Source organism: Tachypleus tridentatus, chromosome 6, assembly GCF_004210375.1.
Source record: "Tachypleus tridentatus isolate NWPU-2018 chromosome 6, ASM421037v1, whole genome shotgun sequence".
NCBI classification, from domain to species: Eukaryota; Metazoa; Arthropoda; class Merostomata; order Xiphosura; family Limulidae; genus Tachypleus; species Tachypleus tridentatus.
The window spans coordinates 92152071-92166788 of NC_134830.1; the positions used below are offsets into that span (position 1 = coordinate 92152071).

At 36.6% G+C, this 14718-nt stretch overlaps 1 protein-coding gene across 5 annotated transcripts in view; it reads left to right on the forward strand.

Moving 5' to 3' along the window:
- Positions 1-14718, forward strand: part of LOC143253045 (conserved oligomeric Golgi complex subunit 5-like) — a 94232-nt gene that overhangs the window by 51421 nt on the left and 28093 nt on the right. For 3 of the 5 annotated variants that reach the window (XM_076506151.1, XM_076506154.1, XM_076506153.1), the window contains one exon: positions 14435-14547. The exons of the other annotated variants lie outside the window; for them this stretch is intronic. In XM_076506151.1, the coding sequence (XP_076362266.1) occupies positions 14435-14547 (113 nt within the window). The remainder of the gene's footprint in view (positions 1-14434; positions 14548-14718) is intronic. 5 annotated transcript variants of the gene reach the window in all.

Genomic DNA, 14718 nt, shown 5'->3' on the forward strand with positions numbered 1-14718 from the left:
CTAAATACAATCAAATTGTGTATTGGTACTGATTTATTGTTAATCGATATACTGTGATTTTTTTCTATTTGCAATGGTAGTAAGCATGAGTTTTTTTACTATGTTTGGTGGACCTGGTTTTTACTTCAGAAAATGTGTAAAAATGAGACTTCAGAAAAACATAAACATGTAAAATTATTTTTCAAACATTTTTCACTGAGTCTGTTTATAATTGATACAGTTTTCAAGTTGTGTTTTTCTGAAGTCTCATTTCTGCACATCTTCTGAAGTAAAAACCAGGTCCACCAAACATAGTAAAAAAACTCTCATGCTTACCACCATTGCAAATAGATAAAATCGCAGTATATCTATATAAAACTATAATTTTAAATGAAAATCTAAATACCAACAAATACAAAATAAAGGAAGCTGTCTCAATTGAATAAAACAGCCCTACACTAACCCAATACCTTAGGCTACCAAAACACCTTTATTAAGCTGTTAAGTAATCTCTCGTCATATGATATCTTTGTCCCACACTATATTTATTTCTGTGTATATGTACACTGTCTATTACAAATGTACAAAGTTTTGACAAGCCTTTGTCATCATGAGGTACAAAGTTGTTTTCACTTTCACTACCCATTCAAGCTGTATCCAAACTTTATCATCTAAAAAAATGAGTTAATTATCATCAAAAATACACTTCATTTTAAATATTAAATTAACTGTAGTTTTCCTTTGTTAATGTTTTGTAGGCCTGTAAAATTAATGACTAATGTGAGTTCTTTATGGTTAAGAAGAGCATTAGTTAAGTTGTAACTTGCTGGGTTCTAATTACACTATGTAACAAAATTTTTACTTGTTCCTGGGCAGAAAGTGTTATTTTCCAATTGCTTATGCCTAAAGTAAATGGAAAAGACCTATTCTTCTCTTCAAACTTTGCTCTTATGACCTGGGTAATGAAATTTTCAAATTTACCCATTTTCCAGAATATTCTGAGTGGATTCAGTGCTGAGTAACTGTTAGAGAATTTTCTCAAACTTAACAGGAATAAGGTATCTGTCTCTTCCCTTTGCTTGTTTGGTGCAATTCAAAGAGGAATACAACAGCATCAAGACCTTGCTAGAAGCCTTGAAGTATGATGAGTATGGCTGGGAGGTTATTGGAGACCTCAAAATGGCATTCCTGATGGGTCTCCAAGGAGGCTTTACCAAGTTCCCCAGTTATCTTTGCCTTTGGGACAGCAGGGACACTGTAGCTAACTACAACAGAAGCACTGGCCACAACAGAGCAAGTTCTCTGTGGGGAGGCACACTGTCAAGTGTGAGCCACTAGTGGACCTCCAGAAGGTGTTATTCCCACCACTGCACATAAAATTGGGTCTTATGAAACAATTTGTCACAGCTCTTGATAAGGAGTCTGCAGCCTTCAAGTACATTTGAGACTTCTTCATTAGATCACAAATAAAGAAGATCCTGGAGTGCACAGAATTCCCCAAGAAGCTCAGTAGGAAGGAAGAAAAAGCTTGGGGCAGCTTTGTTGCAGTGGTTCGGGGCTTTTTGGGCAATCACAAGGCTAAAAATTATGTGGAACTTGTTGAGGCTCTGGTGAAGAACTATGGCAAAATTAGCTGCAGGATGTCCCTGAAAATCCATATCCTTGACTCTCATCTTGATAAATTCAAGGAGAACATGGGAGCATACTTAGAGAAGCAAGGTGAGCACTTCCACCAAGATGTACTGGACTTTGAACACTGCTACCAAAGAATGTAGAACAAAAACATGATAGGCTCATACCTCAGTAGTATTTGTAGTTGCAAATTGTGAAAAACTACTCACTTCTAAACATTTTTGTCCATTTTTGTATAACTTTAGTATAAATACATGTAAATTTTAATTCATATGTTGTTTTATTCAGACCTTATGTAAATGAAAATGTGCAAATTTGCCCATTTTTACATAGAAAATGGGTTAATTTATAAATTTAATTATCCAGGTCACAAAAGCAAAGTTTGAAGGGAATAATGACCATTATCTGTACTTTTATAACGTAAGCAATTAAGAAATAACACACACTATCCAGCAACAAAATTTGTGTTACATAGCATTAAAGTATTTAGTAAAACACGTGTTGCTACAAGAGCATAGCCTATCGAGTGAATGTTTCCAAAGGTCATCAAAAACTTTCCCTTCAGTTTGGACATTTTATACAATAATGGCATTCTACAGAACATTGTTATGTATACTGTAGTTATGTAAGACTACTAGTTGATTGATATAAAACATGGATAAAAACTGAAGAATTAATATTTACACAAATTCAATTGCTCATGAGCTCTTTTTAATGCTAGTATTTTAATTTTGTAATTTCAAACAGTAAAAAACAAACAAGAAAAACAATCCTACAATTAGGTTTCTCATGCTGCATATCAACTTGTTTTTGAAAATATTTTTAATAAGGTTATTAAAAAAATTAAGCTCATTTTTTGGCATTGCTTAATGGTGCAAAAATAATCAGGCATATAGAAAACACAATGAAATAAAGAGGTGACATTGAAAAACCATGTTTTTTAGTACAAAAAAAGCAAAAGAAAGTGAGTAGGTGGCAAAGAAGACAGGGTTAGTTGGAGAAAGATACTGCAAATAATTAGTACCAATGGAATATAAATAACAGGGAGATGTTCAAAGTATCATGTTTCTGGTTTGCATCATTAAAACTGTATTCTCTGAAACACACAGAAGTGCTCATGTAAATAGTTTTTGAGTTGACTATTTAAAATAAATAAATAAATTGGTTAGTGTGATTCAAAGAATGTTTGAAAATAAGATTAAAACAGCTATTTGAAGGTGTGATAAAGGGTTTGTTTTAATTGCCAAAGGTTTATAACACTCCATTTATGTACTTGGTCATTCTGACTAACCTTTCAGCCATCATGTAATCATGAAGTTATATGTTACTCACCATTTAATTTGGTAAATATATCTTTGTGAAGTTCAAAATGCTTTTAGTTAATATTAGACTTTTTTTTTTACATAAAATAAGATAGTTGAACTAAGTATTTTTACTAAAGGTTTTTGTCTGTGAATTTATGGAGTTAGAATCTGATTGACTAATTTAACTTTTTGTTGACAAATTATTATTTTTAACTAATGCTAATTGCCATATTCTCTTTGCCTATAAGTACTGAATATGGGTGCATTATTTAAAAAGTTTAATTTCACTGCAAATGAACATAAACATGGAATATACATAGTTTTGTAGCCAGTCCCATTGAAACATCTCCATTTCTTCCAGTTTTCCACTGCTACTGGGCATCCTGTAATGAACTGGTTGATGGTTTAAGTTGAGGCAGGGACTGTACCTGGGGTGGAATTTCTGAACTGCTTCCTCAGGCCACTTCTCAAACTGCAGTTGCTCTTCCTCATAATTTCACTGACCTTCCCCTGGTAGTGGAACCATGCACATGCACTCTAGGGGTTTTAACTATGCCTTTTCACTTGGTTGCTTCCAATTTCCTTTGTGTGCTTGGTCTACTTTCTTCACCACTGCCTTCTGAATCTTTTTCTGAGCTTTTATACTCAAAACAGTCATTCCCTGAGTTTGATTCTCACTGAATTATGCATGAAGCCATCTTGGAAAGTTTCTTGACAAAATTCTTTCCTTTTTTTGCATCCCAGAAACAATACTAATCACGTGATCAAGTTCATGAATGTCCAAGATAAATATCTGTGGTTCATGAACATCAAGTGGTAGCTTTGCACTGCATGTAAAGTGTTGCTATCTACTGAATAAAGAGGACATTATTAAAATTCAATTGTAGTTGCAAATGGCACAAAGCCGTAGGATCGACTACAGTTTAATTTGGCAGTGAAAGAATTAAGGTGGTTTTTCATGTTAAGATTAAAAATGCTTTTATCATTTTACAGTTGTCATATTTCATTTGCCTAACTGTTAGCACCTTCTAAATGATTATCAAAAGATTTTTATCAGTGAAACTTTACATTTTATCTGATATTTTCTCTACCTTAACACTGTGTACAGGCTTGTTTCAGTTGACTAACCTTGCAACCACTATAACAAAAACATTGAACAAATCGAAATTCTTTTTTTTTCCTAGAATGACTATATATTCTTACAGACAATTACACACTGTATACTCTTAGATTTAAAGCCAATATAGTTCATAACTCCAAGTGATTTAAGTTTATTGCTTTACTGCCAATATTATTAATATCAGAGCAAGTGATTGCAGTAGGGATTGCTTAAATAGAGAATTAAATTACCAGCATGCTTGATCAAATTACAACATTGTGTTCACATAAATGTGCTTGAGCTATCAAGTATTTTTTCTTATCTAACCTGATAAGTATTTAATTTCTATATTTTAGTTACTTTTATAACAATAATAAAATGTAAAATGCAAGAACTTTTGGATGTTGTGCTCTTCTGCTCTCGAAATCTTAATGAAAGTTAACCTTATTTTTCTATGGGTGTGGTTAGTATTTTACCACATTTTATTTATTTTATAAATGAAACTTAGAACAAAGATATTAACATGCAACAATGTAAAGTGTCCTAAAACTGTTATCATTTTTATGGTTATGTAGTTGAAATTTCATTATTTTCCATGAGGCTCCTACACTCAGACACACTGTTGTCAGCAACATCCGTGACTACTCCATGCTAGTAGAATCTGTGGGAGTGCAATTTCAATATTTTTTAACATACAGAATTTCTTCATAACAGATTCAGGAGTACTCCAGGCTCTGGCATTGTGGTTGGTCATTCAGTTCACATCTTCTCCTCCATTGTCCTCTTGACCTATAGTATTTCCACCCTGACAGATTTGCAGAGGGTGGATATTTGTTCCAGAGCTATCACTTGTCAGTCAAGGGGGTGAAAGAGTTGAACCTGCTCTTCCAGAATTTTATTCCCATTTGTTTGTTGTGCTTGAGAAGACCAGAGATTGATGTCTGATCATTGAGCTTTCTTGTTTCAACCAATTTGTAGATCTTTCCAGATTCACAGTGGAATCTCTTTTCAACCTATATTAGCATTTTTCACTAGATCTGTGAATGACCAAGTTTGTTGCCAATTCCTGTCTTCACATTTTCATAGCAGTGTTTCATGTGCAAAGGTCAGATACTGTAGTTCAGGACTATGCCCTTTGTCACAGCAGCTGCATCCTACATCTTCAGCAGAGTTCTATGAAATTTTTCTCACAACCTTCATTTTTGAGCCTGTACATAAACCAATGTTCTAAGACCGGTTACTTCTGGCAGTATCTTGTTGGTTGGTGGAATGGCACACCCAGATTCTTAAGAATCCACCAGTGATGTCTCATTAATAGAAGCAAAGAAATCCATTCTCCTTCCAACTCAATACATTGTCTATCTGGGTGTGTTTTTCAACACATTTATGTTGGGAGTCAGCTGACTTCCTTTTGGATCCATGCTATGGAAAAGGCTGTCAGGCTGTTACTCACATTTCATTGTTTTGCTGTTGGATGGTTCTTTTTCATTTGGGGTTGTGTGTATCCCTTGAATCTCTTAGAAGTCCTTTGGGACAATCACACATGCCATTTTCAGTGAATTGTGACCTGCAATCACAAGATCATTCAGAAGCGACATCTCATATCTTGACTGATAGTTGGATCAGAACAATGCTACAATAGGTATCCTTATACCACCCTTTATCTTAAGATTTATCTCTTCACAGTTGCCTCACTTCAATAATAAGATGCTTGTATCAATAGTCAATAATTCCAGTGTCTATGGATGACAATGAATTTTCCTTTCACATCAGTATTGTAGGACATCTTGCTGTCCAGTGGGTAATGGCTCAAGGTCTAGCCCTAGTGGATGGAAAATTCCATGGTGGTATATTACATTTCCAGTCAAGAAGGCATGCATTCTCAGGATCTTGGGTTTTAAACTGGACTCATTCTCATCGTATCAGCGGGTCTTCTGTTTTGCTCTAATCGAATTCCCCAAACTGAATGCTTGCTACTTCATGAGATTTTCTGATGGATTTGCTCTCAGTTCAGGATTCTGATGATCGATGCATTCACTACTACTTGGAATTCTCAGCTACAGGTATTTTGGTCACAGTACCTTCTCAAGATGAAATGGGGTTATCCATCAATGCTTTTCTTCCAATTTGTCTGTTACCCAGATTTATGGCTATGGTTCAATCCACTCCTTGCTGAGTACTATTGGCAGCCCAGGATTAGCGCTAACAACCATGGTTTCCTCTTCTTCGGAATTTTCAAGGGTGTCCACCTTTGCTACTTTCCCTTTGGCCATCTATGTTGAAACAACCTTGATCCAACATTTTGAATCTCAGACTTCATGCATGAAAGTTATGTGGTCCTTCATATATCATCATTGTTTCACTTTCACAGTTGCATAGTATTTGTTTCAATCTCTGTAGACCCACAAAGGCCATTTATCAATGGAAATGGCAAACTTATCACCAGTGATGTTTCGTAAGGAAATTGAACCCACTTCACTTAAATGTTCTAACTATATCTCATTTTTTGACCTGGCTCTGTCCACTATCATCTTATATGTAGCAGCTTTATTGACAACTTTTTGGTATTCTAAATATTGGAAATTGAGTCCCCAGCACTATCTGTCCTTCTCAAGTCATTTTGTCCTTTGTTCCAAAAAGCCTTTTCAGTTACCTAACTTTGATATAAAAGTGATATAAATGTTTTGCTTTGACCTTCTTTTCAACCTTTAACCTTGGGTACTATGTATCACTTTCCCATAAAAGTGTATTTTTTGGTGCTGCTGGCCTGTGATCATTGTGGGTCAGAGTTGTTTGCACAACATGTACACAAGATATTTATTGCTTTATTATGTCCTGCTGTAGCCAGATACATTCTGTCTTCCTAAGACTCTGGTAGCTAATAAAGGGAATAAATCTTTCTTACCATTTGCTGACCATTTCTCACTTCTTTAATTCATTGGACCCTAATTATCTGTTATGTCCCATCAGGCCCTGAGTTATGTGGCTCACACTAATTCCTTTCACAGTGCTAGAAATTGATATTTTTACTCATTGGGATTGTTCAGTTTCCCTCAACTAATCACACTTTACTTTAAAGAGGTGGTTTCACAAATTGATCCATGTATCTTATTCTGGACTATCTTTACAGGGGAGGAAACTTCTATGAGTTATGCCTTAACAGCTTTGTTACATTTCCAAATCTTTAGCAGCTCAATTGAATTGCCCTCAGGAGGACATCTTGCAGAATGGTCAATGTTTCCTTAATACTTTCCTCTCACATTATTTACATAGTCTGTGGGTTTTCACCTACCGTTTGTGGCCATTTTAACCATATCTGCTAGATTATTAGGAGGGATGAGTATTTACTTCTCTTGTCTCTCTACTTTCCAGGATCCCTTACCTTTTTTTTTCATTGCATCCCATTCTGTGGTGAGTGTTACCAAGGCAGGTATGCTTCTTTAATTCAGTTCTGCACCAGCAACCACTGTTTCACTATACTTACTACTGATTGCAATAGGCCTTGTAGAAATAAGGTGTTTTGTAAGACCATCAAGAAGCTTACCAGATGATATTACCATATTATACTGGATCACAACTTGTAGGTTATCATCAGTAAACCTAAAGGGGATCCTGCCTGCCTCTACTGATCATCAGATTTGAATAACCTGAAATTGACTTGTTTTAAAAAGTTAAGGAAACTTGACTTGAACCTATTTACTCTTTTCATAGTACTGTTCCTCAGGGCTCTCCAATGTGCAGTACCCCTCAAGTTCTACTATGGGACCTAGTGAGTCCTTCCCACACCAAGTTTACAGTTGTATGGTGGTGAACAGAGGCTTTTCCTTTAGAGTGTTAGAATTAATTCCTCCACTCTTGGAAAAGAGCAAAGTTGGGGTCCTTTGAACAGGTGTTACGAGTGGGCTTCTGGACAGGCTGGTGCTACTCTTTCCAACATCTGGGACAAAACATCAGATTTGATGCTTGTCTCATCTGGTTGGGGTATGCATAGCCCTTTGTTTTGATTAGTATCAGTTCAGTACACTGACCCTTGGTGTGGATTTCTGTATGTGGTGAGGGGACCTCCCAGAGAAGGTTCTGTTCATTCAGTTTACCTTCTCTGAGATCTAAATGTCCATCCACATGTTTATCATGCATAGTGACCTGTGAAGGGGAGGAGAGGATCCTGGTGGTTGAGGGGTCCAACCCTAACACACAACTTTGGTCTTTAATTCCTGTAAATAGGCAGCCTTGGGGTGGCCTGCCTAGGGTCAGTAGGCTGGTCCACTTGGGCTAGGGTCATCCAAGTACCAGTGTTGGATGTTCTCAACAGGTGTTGTGAACACCGCATCTGATGCTGGTGATCGGATATAATGCTTATGAAACCCTGACATTGTAGTGCATCCACTCATAGGGCTCCATGGTGTGTGGGGTCAGTGGACTCTGAAATATTCTTTTTTATTATGCATCCTTCAAATAAAAACTTAAATAAAATAGTTAAAACAGTCCATAGGTAAATGACCATGTCTTGAAGATCCTGAGCAGCAATCTTCAACATCTGTAACACCTCTTACCACATTTTCTTATACTACATTCTCTTTCAGACAAACCTTTAGGGTACCTGTCTTCCTTTTTTCATTCAGAAGGGACTAGAAGGACTTGCTGGCTCTCCAAAGTTAGCAAAAAAGCTTTGCTTTGGTGACATATTGGTGGAAACATCCATATCTCAACACAGTGAACTCCTCTTGCACATAAATGCAATTGGATATATATCTATTCAGGTTATGCCTCATGCAACTTTGAGAAGTTATTGTTGAAAGGGATTTGAAGAACATCCCTGAGTCAGAGATTCTTGCTAGTTTTTCCACCCAAGGAGTTTCTGGCAGTGAGGCGTATCTCCACTCGCAAAGATGGAATTATGATGCTGATGAATGTCCTCATTCTGACATTTATTTTACTGCATTCACCTACCACCATAAAGGCAGGTTATCTTAATTGCAAGGTATGGCCATACATTCCAAACCCTTTCAGATGTTTCCAGTGTCAGTGGTTCCTTGACATCTGCTTGTTACAGTGGCAAGGACCACAAGCCTGTGAGTGTGAAACAAACCCTCATTGCATCAATTGCAATGGCTTTCACCCATCCTACTTTCGTTTTTGCCCTAAATGGTTTGAAGGAAAAAAGTTGCAGCATTTGAAAATGATTGAAAACATCACATGCCCTGAGGCTCAAAAGTTGCTGTTCACCACTTCATCTCAGATGTATGCTGCTGCATTTTATTCCACTGCTACAGTGAGAGTACAGACAGATCTCTCTCTGCCTCCAAAAGAGTCGTTCTGAAACCAAATAAAAATTGTTTTTTGATCTCCATGGCTAAAAAAAAGATGATGAATCAATGTTAACACCCATCTCTGTCCCATACATACATTCCAGCAAACCCCAAGACCCATTTTCTGTGGTTCCTGGTAGAGGCATTTTCTTTTGTATATTTTCTCCCACCCCAAGATGCAAGATGATCATTCATTTACGTCATCAGTTGCTGGAATCCATTTCCAACAACAAAGACCTGCCTAATCGACCCAAAGCAGGATCCATGGAGTTGACAGACCTCCCTCAAATAAAGACAAAGAAAAAAGATGTGGTCATAAACAGGAGGGCTCTCTACCCAATTTGCCTACACATATAAAAGTGGCCACCTTGATACAATGGAACTGTCAAGGTTTATGTTCTAATCTGGATGACATCAAAGCTCTGATTGCTTCCTACCATCCTGTATGTCTTTCCTTGTAGGAAACATTTCTGAAACCTGCCAATATAGTCACCTTTTGGCACTTTTTTTGTACAGAAATGACAGGCTGTGTGGTGGATGAGTGCATGGAGGGGTGGTACAGTTGGTTGATCAACATGTTCCCATGCTGTCTTTGCCACTCAACACACCTTTGGAGGCCATAACTATCTTGGTTCCTTGGGTTGTACCATCACTGTTTGTTCTTTCTACCTGTTGCCTGGAGAGAACTATGATCAATCAGCCCTTGATGCTATCATTGAACAGTTGCTGTTTCCCTTTTTAATCCTAAGGGACTTTAATGGACATCATCCCCTTTGGGGAAGAGCTGATATTGATGGGAGGGATCACTCTGTAGAGCATATGCTCTCTGATCATAACCTTTCTCTTTTCAGTCATGGTTCTTATACTTATTTTCATGCAACTAATCAGTCCATTACTGATATTGATCTGTAAATATGCTCCCCTTCTCTCTTCTCCCACTTTTCATGCAGGGTTGACAATAATCCACAAGGCAGTTATCATTTTCCTATAATTTTGAGAGAGACTGGCCATTGTTAATGCCATCTGACCTGCATGCCCTGGTGGAAGCTGGATCAAGAAAACTGGCCCTCTGTTCTCGCAGAACTTGATCGTGCCATCGTCTGTAAGCCATCGGTAGACAGCTGTGTGGCAGCAGTAACTGACTGTATTATTCAGGCAGCTGCTCAATGTATTCCTAAAACCTCGACACATTTTCTATGATATCCTTGTCCGTGGTGGAATCCTGCCTGCCACATGGCATGGAAGACTCAAAAAAATGGGCTTGGGATACATTACATAGGTATCCCACACTCTTGCACTACATCACTTTCCAGCAGGCCCATGCACATGCTTGGTGAGTAAGACGTCAATGCCAGAAGGACTTTTGGATTAAGTTCACAACCAGCATATTTTCTACCACCCATTCCAAACTCATATGGGACAAGATTCTAAAGGTCAGTGGGCAATATAATTCTGTCCCCCTCACAATTTTGCTCTCTGATGGCCAGAAAGTAGCTGATACTTTAAGCATTGCCTATACTTTAAGTATCTAGCACTTTTGCTTCATCCTCCATCTTCATGGCCATCAAGACTCAGGCAGAGCAGTCACCTTTTTGCTTTCAAGCTGATTGTCTCTGTGATGATAATCGTCCCTTTACACTGGTGGAACTCAAACTGGTCCTTCATCGGTCTGGCAGACATAGGTCAGACCTGATGATGTACACAACAAAATGCTGCTCCATCTACCTCCTGTTCTCTTGCTATTCTTCTGTGTTTTTTTTTAACTAGACCTGGCAGGAGAAAGTTTTTCCTAATGCCTGGTGCCAATCTATTGTCCTATCTTTCTCTAAGCCTGGTAAGGATCCCAAGATTCCTTCAAACTACCATCCAATTCCTTTGATGAGCTGTCTCTGTAAGACCTTAGAGAGGATGGTTAATGCTCATCTTCTTTGGTTCCTCAAATCAAACAAGCTCCTTTCACCCACCCGATGTGAGTTCTGATGACATGGACCACTTGATTCAATTTGAAACATCAATCAGAGAAATCTTTTTCAAATGACAATATCTTGTTTCAATATTCTTTGACATTGAGAAGGCTTGTGAAACAACGTGGAGGTATGGTATTTTACAAATCTTCCATTTATATGGGTGACATGAACATTTGCCCATTTTTATTGAAATTTTTTAATGAACAGGCGATTCCAAGTTCATGTGGGATCAACACTTTCTCGTTCTTTACTTCAGCTGCAGATTGTCCTTAATTGTTTTCGGAAGTGGACCACAGCAAATGGTTTGCACTTCTCTCTCTCTTTAAACCATTTGCATGCACTTTTGCTGCCAACAGGGTATTCACCCTGATCCTGAACTCCAAATTGGTGAAGTTGTACTGCTTGTGGTCCCTTAAACAAAGCTCTTGGGACTTATCTTTGACTGTAAGCTGACCTTTATACCACACATCAAGTAGCTATGGGTCAAATGTACAAGAGCACTGAACATCCTCCATATCCTCTCTTCCACCAGTTGGGGAATGAATCAATGTTTTATGCTAAAGATAAACTGTGCTCTTATTTGATTGACACCAGATTGTGAATCACTGATCTATGGCTCTGCTTGGACATCAACCCTAAAGATGCTGGACTTCATTCATCATCAGAGACTTCAGCTCTGCATCATGGCTTTCTGCACTTCCCCAGTTCAGAGCTTATACACAGAGTCTCTTTAACCTCCTTTCCATCCCTGCTGTTTGCAGCTATCTTTACTCTATGCTTGAAAGTTACTTCCTTACAAGAGCATCCCACCTGGGATTGTGATTTCTTTCCATGCTTTTTCAGAACAGACAATCTGTCATTGCTTCTTTTAGCCCTTACATCCAGGGAAGTTGGATGAATTGGGCCTGTTCTTGGATAACATTGCTGTATTTATTGGTCAGCTCATCTCACCATGGCTTATTACAGCCCCCAAATGTGACCTATCTTTATATTGCTTTACTTTCTGAAAATGGCCGTAATGTCAAATAACTCGAAACCTGGACTGAAAAGTCCAACTTCAGGTGACCAAGGGTGGTTTTTGAACTCACCTGTTAGTCTTCCTGGCAAGTTATGATAATTACAGTTATGCTACAGAAAGCCCTTTACAACTTGTATTACTGTAGTTTTTCTCTTACTGCTGTAGACTATATGTAAAAATTAAATTTAATGTTATTTATGTTTTTAATTCAAAAATTAAACTTTGCCTTAATTTCCTTTTATGAATTTTAATAATTTTAACTTTCTACCAAATTTTTGGTGCAGATAGCCTTGTTGCTTTGTGCCATGAAACACCAAACCAACCAACCACAACCAGTACACTGTTAAAAGTGTCTACTGTTTTCTCATAATTTTGTACGTGGATCCTTAGTTGATCACAATTTGTTCCATGTCCTTCACTTAATTTCATGAACAAGTGAAAGGCTTCTTTCCCACATGGTTGGAGAGTGTGGATGAATGTTCATAATTTAGGACTCAAGGAGTTCTGTTATTTTGCTTGAGTAAGGCATTAGCAATCCTGTTATTCAGAACACAGGGTGCTGCTTTTTGGACTTCTTTAGGTTTAGAAAAATGCTTATCTGCTTTGATTTCTTACTTTCTCATCATGATTTAGGTGGTTTGGAACTCATCACTCTGTGGTTACAGGTTAGTGTCCAATCAGTACATAAATGTTGTTGCCCAATTGCTTTTGCCACCAGTGTGAGATATATGAACCAAGACCTCTTAGTTCCAACTCTTGGTTACTTAACCTTGGCTATCTGTTTGGGGCTGGCCTATAGTGATAATTGCATATGTACAGTTCCACTCTTGATACAGAAACTGAGCATGCCTGTTCTGGATGTAATGTATGTTTTTGAAGTTAACATTTTCCTAAATTGAAAATGTATTTCCATTAATACTTACCTGACATTCTTCTTCCCCCTTAAGAACTGGTGTTAAAGACTGGGATAAAGTCGGTCTAAAAAAAACGTTATTTGAAGGATATGCTCATTTACATTACCAGAATAGAGGGCGCACTGATATAGGTGGAGCATGTCGCAAGACAAATATTGCCAAGAATAGTTGAATAGGATATAAAAGACTAGAAGAAGTGAGAAAAAATTAGACCAATACTTAAATGAGAAAAAGGAGAAACCCTATAATGGCTGTAAGTGTTAGCAGAGGTAAGTATTATCGAAAATACATTTTCAATAGGAAAATGTTTACTGTTTAGGATAGACAAGGTAAAATAAAGAATAATAATTTTTCATAGGGTGTGCTCACGAGTAGTACATGTGTTGTGTTATACAGTACTGTAACACAAGTTTCACATTTACCACATGACTTACAACTTGTGTGGTGGGTGTATTAGTTAGACATGGTTGAAAAACAGTAAAACTATAACATTTAAATATAAATGGATGGTACGTGTTTAAAACTATTTAGGATAAACAACTGTAGTTTCATGTTACAATTTGAATTCATTTTAGAAAGAAAAAAGGGTATATTAGATTTATTTCAAATTTTAATTTAGTGGTTATGAGGTTAGTCAAATTAGCCAACCTTGTATAGAGATAGGATGGAGAAAATAACAGATAATATGTGAAGTTTTACTGAGAGAAACATTTGAAATTTATTTAGGAGGTTTTAGAAATTATAAAAATGAAATATGAAGTTTTTGGGAGGAAGAAACGTATTTTTAATCTTACCATGAAAATCATTTTGCACTCAGACTAGTGTAAAAAAAAAAAAAAGATTCCATCTATTCATGGACAAATCTTTAGTAAAAACACTTCATTAAAATATTTTATTTTTGTGAAAATACTTGAAAATACGTTTATTGAAAGTCAGCCAAATCCTGTAATGATACATATACTATATTAAAAGTTATAAAATAGAAATTATAATTAATACAAAATGGTTATTATTTCTGTCAGTTAACTGATCTTGTGATGAGAGTTAATTTAATAAAAACTAGCTTATGCATACTTTAAGATTTATATACAATGGATCATAATATCAAAAGAAGTATGAATTTAAAAATCATATCAATGTTCAAGTTAGCTTACCTTACATCTTTTTATAATGTGCCTTATATATGAACAATATTAAAAACACATTCTCCAGGTGGTCCAGGTAGAGCTGCAATGCCAACATTGGGAAATGTAGGAGTGTTCAGGAAAACACTGTGGTCCAACATGGAGAGATTGATGGATCAGATTTATGTCGCCTGTAGTCAGGTCTGAGTAGAATTTGATATACAAGTTTATTCTTTAACCAATATACTTTTGAGATGAAAGTGTATTACCCTTTAGATTATAATTTACTTTAAATATGACTTTTGCATACTCTATATTAAAAGTTAATACTGAATATTAATTTTTTAACCATGTACACTAATTTTAACTTTA